At 44.1% G+C, this 10,097-nt stretch overlaps 1 protein-coding gene across 1 annotated transcript in view; it reads right to left on the bottom strand.

The window, feature by feature from the left end:
• Positions 1–10,097, bottom strand: part of LOC108800633 (amine oxidase [flavin-containing] A-like) — a 98,122-nt gene that overhangs the window by 40,884 nt on the left and 47,141 nt on the right. The window contains exons 4-5 of the mRNA XM_018572619.1: positions 4,399–4,503; positions 1,471–1,562 (exon numbers count right to left, since the gene is read on the bottom strand). Coding sequence (XP_018428121.1) covers positions 1,471–1,562; positions 4,399–4,503 — 197 coding nt within the window. The remainder of the gene's footprint in view (positions 1–1,470; positions 1,563–4,398; positions 4,504–10,097) is intronic.

The raw sequence follows: 10,097 nt of genomic DNA, 5'->3' as shown, positions 1-10,097 counted from the left end.
GTGTTGGGTGGTGTTGGATGGTGTTGGGTGGGGTTGGGTTGGGGGGGGTGGGGTGGGGTGGGGTGGGGTGTTGCAATGTCTCCTCTGGATCCCCCTGCTCTCCCGGGGAGAGGTAGATCCGAGCAAAGGTGAAGCTGCAGCGGTGGATGGAGCCGGCCGCTGTAACCACGGAGCAAGCAGCATGTGCGGTGAGGAGAGAGCCACCGGCTATCAGATCCAGGCCGAGCGGCTCTCTCTCTCTCCTCACCGCTCGGCTTGCTGCTGTGATATCGGTTCTGACCTAGCCGCCGACTGCAGCTTCACTTTTCCTCGGATCCCCGCTGCATACAGATGGGGGAGAGCAGCAGGGATCCAGAGAAGACTGACAGGACATCGGGATCTACCAGTGATCACTACGCGATCGACTGGTAGAACGCGATCGACCTAATGGGCACCCCTGTTGCATGGGTTTAATGTACAGGTCATACACACAGGGAGGAGATAGTGTATGGGTTTAATGTACAGGTCACATACAGTAGTAGGATGGAGATGAGGGTGTTAAGAACTCCTGGAGAACTGTTACTTTACTTTCAGTGAAGCAGGCACATAAGAAAGTGATAGGACATCTATCCAAAGTGAGGGTAAATCCTATCTAAAGCAAGCTGAACAAGGAAAATCACTTGATTTTCCCATCCACAATAAACAGCAAGGACTAATCTTCTCTGCCAGGTATTGTTTACTGACACCAGGCACCCGCAGCTGTCACAATACAAGAACAATGATTGAAGCTGACTGGTTGCAGTTACTGCATGGAAATCCAAGCCATGTACGGCCAGCTTAAGACAGTTGTACTGGAACAAGTGTCCCCATTTGAAGATTTGTAAAAAGAACTGTAAAATAGTAGATTATCCATCCCTTCATATCCTCACAACGAATAAAAAAAATGGAATAAAATGTAAAAAAACAACATATTGCAGCTTATCAGTCCTTAGACGTGGTGGCTGCATGTGTTTTAGGTCCTTTTCCTTTATTTCAACTGTCTGTAACACACTTCCTGTCCTCGAAAGACAACCGTCAATCCCTGCACTGTATCTATAAAGGAGCAGCTTTGTCACTCTAGGGAGCTCTCCTGTTTTGGACTACAAAGTCTCCTCCACTCCTTGTCACCATTACATAGGGAACAGGGGTTCTGTCGTTCACAGAATATAGCTGGGAAAGGGGATAAAATTGCTTAAGATATCAGTTCAGTGCACAGGAAGGTACAAGGACACCAAAATGCTGGCAAGATCAACAGGTATTTCCCTATATATAATAAAGAAAATGTTCTTAAAAAAAGAAAACTAATGGAGCCACCACATGTAAGGACTGGTAAACTACTATATATAACATTTTTGTTCTTAGGTTCATTTGAGTATGGATGTGCGAATATCACCATCGTTCATGAATGTCTGCATACTATTTCAGCAAAAAAAAAGTATGTAGAAATCATACTTTGTCCAGCAAACTTTGTCAATAAACTCCTTCATTGTCATCTTGTCCCATTCTAATGCGTGTGGAGCTTTCCATGGTGCATCAGCAGGGATCTGAAAATATAAGAAAGTAATAAATTATAGATACATATGGTTTACATGTATAAATGTCAGAAATTGTGTGTCTCTAGACTGTTAGATCTTGGAGTGTTTACCTTTTTCTACCGCAGGTTGCCTCTCTGCTCTGTCCTTTGTCACCTTTTTGCCCCCCGCCTGTGTATGGATAGTGTAAGAGCAGCAACAGAAACATCATGCTTTAATAGATTTACTTGTGAACTGGTCACATTTTCAATGATCTCAGTCTGTTGTAGTCCTTAAACTGTTTTTTTCTTGACTTTGAATGTATTTGGTTTTTGCTGTGGACTCCCGACTGTTGTAGATTTAGGAGGTTCAACAAATGTTGTATTGCTTTTAACAGTCCCGGGGTGTACACAGCTCTGCCACACAAGATAGTCCTGTCTTGCAGGGTAGGAGATCTACAGATAAACAGTAAAAGAAGAAGCAGCACGCTGATGAGCTAATCTCTGTCACTCCGCAGTCTCCTCCTATTTGCATGCTCCTTGCACTGTAACATACCCATTGGCTCTGCGTGCTGCTTTTCTCTTCCCCACTCTCAGCTCTGCTGTACAGGGACTGCAAAAGGCTGATATCAAGTTTAATTTAGGAACTTACACTGCTTGCAAAAAAAAATGCATTTAATGATGTATTAATTTTCACAGAACTGCATTAATATGTCTTTAATATCTGCCTGGGGTAATTTAACTTTCATCACACCATTACTGAAACTAAACTGTGAATTAAGATCCAACTAAACATTACAATGCAGTGTCAAACAACATTAAACAAAAAGGCATTAACATTGACAAGCAGTGTTCAGCAATGAGTCCTGACCATAAATGGATTATACAACTGAGTCATGCCAGACGTCTGATAAATAACAGAACAGAGTAGGCAGTAATGACTTTCCTGCTCTCAAAGCATCAAACAGTTCAGTTAATATATTCAAAGTAACTATATTAACATTCTGCAAATTATTCATATTAACTGCTCTTTTTGTGCATTGTAGAGTCAATTCCTTTATCTACTGATGATATTCAGGACTTTAATTAGTCCACTAAACACTAGACACTAAACTTAGGAGTTAAAATCTTAAAAATACATTCTAGTACCTTTAACTTATAACAAAAATGTATGTTATTTGTTTATCACTCAGATGTAGATTCTCAAATCATCTCTGAAATGGTACTGACACTGTCCTTCCTTCGGTAGGGTGGCTACTTTTGTTCCCCATGGTCCCTGTGTGTGTTGTAAAGTAACCACCGCTCCAAGCTCGCTCCCATGATGACTACAATCTCAATGCAAATCCTTTAAACCCCACCCCTACCCCCCCCCCAAATCACCTGGCTTATTAAAGAAGATACCCAAAAATCCACTTTTATTTAACTGAACCCACGCTCACATGACATGCATGATTCCAAGTTTCTTTTCTTAGACCTCTTTAAGATGGTAAAATCAGGTGGTTGACCTGCATTTTTTCAACTCCCCAGGAGCCCACTGCATTATAAGCACTCTAGCCAGATGGTGCTGTATCCATTGCCACGGACACAAAGCTTTGCAGCATGGCAAACTTTATACAGCATGTTGTGTTTGCCAAGCCACATCACTATGGAAGTGAATGGGACCGCCAGCGGCGGGGCTCTCTCAGGCCCCAGAAGACTGCAGTGGTGTGAAGATGTCACTGCAAGGTATGTCGAGAAAACCAGGTAATCTTAGGCCCAGACTGCAGTGCTGGACCACTATACTGCACTCTCAGAAGAGGTAACGTGGAGGGATCAGGTGAGTCAAAAATTGGTTTTAAGGGTTTGTTTTGCATTTGTAAATGGGTAGGAGCGAATTGAGAGTGGGGTATGGAGGGGGATCCAATATGCACATATGTGGGTTTTAAACTGGACCTGTGGTTACAAAAAAAAATCCTGTATTCCTCTTGATCAAATTGAGTTGTGTGAATACAGACCTCTTTGCGGGCATATTGCCTTTTCACTGCCACAACTGCCAAGGAGCAGACAGGGTTTACACCCACTGCAGTGTTACAAGCAAGAGGGGCAAAATACAGGTTTTTGTGTGTAACTGCAGTTCCTCTCTCACATAAGGCAGACCGAAAACTCATCCATATGGGCTTAGCTTTGAGCATGATGCAGCTTACACCAAAGCAATCTATGATCACATTCCAGCTCTAAGCTAACTAATAATTGATTACAGCTTTCATATCTTGACAGCTGTTATGATTTCAGATCTGGAAGAAGATGGAAAAAATATTGTTGGAGTCTCATATAAGCTGCAGTGCCCAGAACTGACAAATTTGTTCCAATTTAATGTGTTTTTGTACTTACTTGCTAAATAGGTAGATAATTTTAATTTATGTACGGTAAGTAAATAAATAAGGTGAAGCTATCTTCAGTGCGTCAATTGCATGCAAGGGAAATTAAAAAACAAAAAACAAAGAGCTTTGCTTGCACATGATAGGATGATTGATGTGAACAAAGCTAAACCTTTTTCACCAACATTCTCTAATGCAATTCTCTACTCACTAATGTTCCTTTGGCTAATCAATCACCAATTTATTAGTGTACAATGGTTATTTGTCATTCAATTTTGAATGCTCCAACTTGCAGAAAATGTAAATAGTCACTGCTATCCATTGAGTAGTATATTCTAAATAATCATAGATACGCCAAATGGAATCATATAAACACAAGAACACAATTACAATTAAGCAAATGTATGTGAACAATGTGAAGGTCAAGATAAAAAAGGTAGTTCAAGGATCTCATATGACCATGACCTCTCCATACAACAGTCACAACCATATATTGTTTTCATGCAATTTTACCTCTTTTCCCCATTCATCGATTGTCCTCCACAGATGATTATAATCCAAAATCGCTAAAAGATTCCATGTTGGGGGGAATGACCCATGAAATGCATATGTTTTACCCTAAAAAAGAAAAGAAAAACATTGAAAGTAATTATATTCTTTATCTTATTCAAAAAAAATAATGGTAAAAATAATGGTTAAACAATATAGAGGTGCCACATAGAAGGAATTATAACTATTTTTAGGACTTTAAATAGGTTTTTGATCAACTGCTAAATAGACGAAGCATCGCTCTGCAAATAATTGTGGGTTTTGCAATTAACTGCAGTTGATTTAACTACTGGTTGTTCACACCATGTCGGGACCAGATCTGGACCAAAACATTTTTGTCCGCACCTGAATTGCAACCCAATGTATTCCTATAGTATTTCTGGGCTCTGTTCACACCGTTTCTGGTTTGGAACGCACCAAAATGCACGTAAACGCATCAAAAACACATGCAAATGCACTGGAATGCAGATCTGATCCAGATCTGGTCCAGACGTGGGGTGAAAAAGCCCTAAATATCCAGTTCAAGTTGTGAATCCTTGAACAATGCAACAAACATCAGAAATGTGGAGGGTACACATGACATTTCTTCCATACTTGCATTAACTAATACCAGGTTAGAAAACTGCTGGTAATAAGCAGAGTTTAAGAATCACACATGTAGAAAAGCTCCTAAATAGGGATACACCATAATTTTGGCCACCAGAACATTTCGTCAGAAAATGGTACTGTGGCCAAAATGCATATAGTACAAAAACTGCCTAAAATGCGGCCAAAAATGCGGCGCATCCCTAGCTTCTTTCCTCCCCACTGGGCGCAGACTGCAGTCTGTGTCACCTCTGATCCCCGCCTGCGTCAGCAGAGGGATCAGAGGGGACACAGACCTGATCCAGCTGCCGGCGCCCAGCAGGGAGGAGAGAAGCTGTCAGGAGGCCGAGCAGAGCAGTGCGGGGAGGGGAAAGCTGTCAGGAGGCCGAGCGTTGTGGGAGAAGAGCTTGGCTTATGACTCAACAGGACGTGCTATACATCACTTTTTGTTCATTCATGATTGTGGACATAGTAAGTATTTACTATTTGCTCACTTTATGAATGAACAGGAAGCAGCACAGTACAGAGGCTTCTTGTCCATTTATAAATGGGTTGATAGTAAATATCTATTATCCCCAGATTGTGAATGAACAGGAAGCCTCTTTACTGAGAGCTTCCTGTTAATTGAGTGCTAGGGCTGCAGAAAAAGAGATTGAGGACTCTGTGTCCTCAATCCCTTTTTCTATTTTAAAAGGGAAATATCAGGGGTCTGTTTAGACACCTAATATTTCCCCAAAGCCCCCGACTGTAAAGTTTAAAAAATAAAATAAATAAAAGATTGCAAAAAAAAAAGGCATTTTTGGTTTCGGCCTGACAAAATTTTTAAATTTTCAGGTTCAGCCTAAAAATTTCCTTTCGGGGAATTCCTACTTTTAAAGCCCAAATCCAGCTTGGGCAAAAACATAAAAACATTGATCCCCAGAGCAGCCTTCAAATAAAAAAAGGTGTTCTAGCAGCTTTTTTCACCCATTCTCTATTACTGTACCCCATTGACTCACCTGGTCACCAAACCAGACACGTAGTCATTGAACCCACTTCTCATAAACCCAGGGCATCAAGGCTCCACCCTGAGCTCACATGAGAATGCTGCAGAGAGGCTCTATGTCCTTACCTGACACCAATCTCTGCAGCATTTAGGATCCACCCACCGCCAGTTTTTTTTTTCTTTGCAACAGTACGTTGCCAAATATTTTCAAGTGAGTTGCATTTTTAAAGGATCCTATTCCATTACATATACAAAAAGCAATAAAAAATATAGCATCCAGGACTTTTAGTTAATACATCTCAATGCATCATGTGGGTGCACCAAACCCTACTCAAAACAATATAGGAATTTTTTGGATTTCTACATTAACAAATCTCAAAATGAGATTTACTTTTCACTTGACTAATAAATGCACATTGCCAGACAGCGGACCGATGCAGATGCAAATCATTAAAAATCCCTGTTAGCCTTAATCTTATGGAATTCAAAAATATTCCTTCTGAGGTTCTCTGAAAAATATATGGATCAGGCCATATTGCACTTCAACAGAATACTGTTGCAAACAGCAGGTAACAAAAAAATGACTATGTTCATCTTGTAGAGCATGTCAAAATCACATTTTAATTGTAAGTCTTGATGCATTGCTTGGCATACCTTCTTTTTCGGAAAACACCCTTTTTTTTAGGATATTATCCCAGAGGTTTTATTGCCCATTTACACTGTTGTTAATGAGCAAAGCATCTACATGTCATCACTTTAGAGGTAAAGAAGAACTCTGGGAAAACATTTACTTAACCCCTGCAGTGGGTTTTGCACCTAAACGAGCACTTAACTTGTGGGTAAGCCCCACTGCAAAAGGTTAAGAATTTGTTCCCCAAAGTTATTCTTTAACTGTAAATAATGGCCCTAGAATTATTCCTCTCATGTGCGGCAATACCCAACATGTGTGGCTGCTGGAAGTGATCAGGTGGCTTTAAAGCTGCTCTTAAGCAGTTTGGAGTCAGTTTAGAGGGGTGCTTTGCTGTAGTACTCATGTCAGTGGCAGAAAAAGGATTAAAAAGACCCCGTCAGCAACCTAAAAAAATGCAGGTAAAAGCACAGAGAAATCAAGTATATTAAATGCTTACTTGCAGCTTTTTACATTTTTATTCACTTGCAATAGGCCATTGAATTCTTCTCCAGAAGTCAATACCCTAGCACAACCCCCTTCCTCCTTGCACGTCGTAGCTCTCTCCTAGGAACGTCTAATTACTTCTTGTGTTGGCATAGCTCCTTCGCCCTTTCACTTACCTCTCTACATAATCTGTTATGTAGCTGCTGGGGTAAGAGGGAAGGGGAATACTATAGTTTCATTTCAGTGACAGCTATGAGTCTGTGGGGGTTGCTGTCCTCAAATCCAAGATGGCAGAGCCCAGAAGTCTCAGGGCTTTGAATGTCTATACAAGGGAGGCTTTTACAAGTGAATAACATGCATAAAACATGTTAAATGGACATATACTCTTATGGGAGAATTGTTGTTGAAATGAATGGTCTAGAGAAAGGTTCTCTTGAAGTCATCTTTACTGTTGCACATACTACACCTCTCTAGAATACAGTGCAGAAACCTGCAGCATGCTCAGCACACAAAGCACAGATAAAAGTGAATTGACACTATATTAGCTGTTAAAATTGCATAATATGTAATCAAATTATGATGTATGAGTGAGCATATGTTGACACAATCATGCAAAGAGAGAGGGTTGTGTAATTTAAAGGTTTAGTGTACATTCCCACATAACTTTATGTATGTTGTTTAACATATTTGTATTACATTGATAATGTGTACAGATGTGGGTTATACAGATGCTGTAGGCAGGGCCGCCGTCAGGGGGGTACGGCTGATATCCATGTAAGGGGCCCGACCAGCCTTCGGGGCCTGCCCGGGAACCTTACATGAGTATCGGCCAACGGTGAAGTGCGAGGACCGCAGAGGCTCTTACAGCGTCTGCCGCGGCGTACAGTAAACTTGGTCCCGCCCCCCCCCCCCCGCCCCCACTTGGTACGGTCCGGGACGGCTCACCCCCCCAACTGCCCCCTGTTCAGTTGGTACCTTCCTGTGCAGGAAAGGTTTTTTGGGGGCGGAGCTTGGGCAACCAGCACTGAGAGCGAGGCGGGAGAGGAGCAGAGCTGAGCTGCTGGTCCTGGACTGCACTGAAGTGGAAAGGTAAGCAGACGTCTGGGGGAACAGCAGCAGTATGGTGTCAGACGCTGGGGTGGGGGCCCACTGGGGAGATGGGCATTGGCAGAGGACAGCAGCAAGCAACTGGTGCCCAAGGCTCATAGGGGCCCGACGCTGGGGTCCAGCATTGGTCCCCTATTCAGCCATGGGCACCAGCTGCTTGGTGGGGGTTCACTGGGGGGAGTGTTTGGAGAGGACAGCAGCCAGTAGCAGCAAGCAGCTGGTGCCCAAGGCTGGTAGGGGCCCGACGCTGGGGCACAGCATCGGGCCCCTATTCAGCCTTGGGCACCAGCTGCTTGGTGGGGGCCCACTGGGGGGTGTGTTTGCAGAGGACAGTATCAGCAAGCAGCTGGTGCCCAGGGCTGAGAGGGGCCCGAAGCTGGGGCCCAGCATTGGTCCCTTATTTAGGCCTTGTTCACACCGAAAGCGTGTGCATTCCAGAGCAGTAGCAGCTGGAACGCACCGCGATCCCTAACAAACTTCTCCCCGCGTTTTGCGGCGGGAAGGGGTGTAGCGGTGCATTGAATTCAATGGCACCGCTTCAACACCCCCCACCGGCTGCGATCGAACGTGTGGCAAGACTTTGCCACCGTTGCGTTCCACTGCAAACGCAAAAAATAGGGCTTGCTCCAGCGCGTCGTCACTCAGCCCCCTTTCCAGCGGGTCACTAATCCCAGAGTCCATTGCGTCACTAAGGTTTAGTTCACACCATAAGCAGTGCGTTCCGGTCCGATTCTGGCCGGAACGCACTGCCCGCATTGCGGGCGGCTCACTTATTTGCCGGGCTGAAGGGGGCATGGTGGGCCATTGAAATAAATAGCACCGTAGCCACTCCCTCCGGCCGCAATGCGATCGCCCGCAAGGGATCGCAAGGCACATTGTGCCTGCAGTGCAATCAAAATAGTGCTTGCAGCATTTTTATTGCACCACACCCGAACGCACTGGCGGTACAATGTGCCTTGTGATCCCGTGTGGGTGATCGCATTGCAGCCAGAGGGCGTGGCTACTGTGCCATTCACTTCAATGGCCCGCCACTCCCCCTCCAGCCTGGCAAAAAAGTGAGCCAGCCGCAATGCGGGCAGTGCGTTCTGGCCATAATCGGACCGGAGCACACTGCTTATGGTGTGAACTAACCATAAGCCCTGCGTCCAGTAGACATGTGCGATTCGTTTGGGAAAAATTAGTTTTCCGGATGAAATTTCGTTAGCGGTCGTCAGTACGCATTTTCGTTTGTGGACAAATTTTCATTGCAGCAAAGTGACAATTTAAAAAAAAATTTTAATGTCACTTTGCTGCAATGAAACGAACGATACGAACATGAAACAGAAATTAACATTCGTACCGAATACCGCTAACGAATTTCGTCCGAATCCTGAAATAACGCGAAATCCGAATCAAAACATGAAACGAAACAATTTTTTTGCCGGTGCACATGTCTAGTGTCCAGTGGGTCACGAAGCCCTGCGTCCAGCAGGTAATGTAACTGTGGGGGGGGACATTAGAGTGTAAGCTGCTATGTACAGAGACTGATGTGACGGGGTGGCATTATAGTGTAAGCTCCTCTGTACAGAGACTGATGGGACCGGGGCTGCAACAACTGTCGGTGCTGCAAAATCGATGATGGAAAATGTTGTCAACATTTTCCATCATCGATTAGTTAGCTTTCGATTAGTTGCCCCTGTTTTGCGGCACCGCACGCTTTACGCCGCACCTGCTCCCCGCCTCTCCCAGCTCTGAGCTCTCTCCCGCCGCTGCCCGCCAAGATGATCACGTCGTTGCAGGGAGACCGCAGTGTGGGGGAACGGCAGCTGCCGACAGTCCCAAGATCTCGGAAGAAAGTTGCTTAAAGAGTGTGCAGGTAAGACTACCTGCACC

This window comes from Nanorana parkeri, unplaced genomic scaffold, assembly GCF_000935625.1.
Source record: "Nanorana parkeri isolate BGI_ZX_2015 unplaced genomic scaffold, ASM93562v1 scaffold2087, whole genome shotgun sequence".
Classification (NCBI taxonomy): Eukaryota; Metazoa; Chordata; class Amphibia; order Anura; family Dicroglossidae; genus Nanorana; species Nanorana parkeri.
The sequence above is the reverse complement of the archived record's forward strand: the minus strand, read 5'-3'. Positions and strand labels throughout refer to the sequence as shown.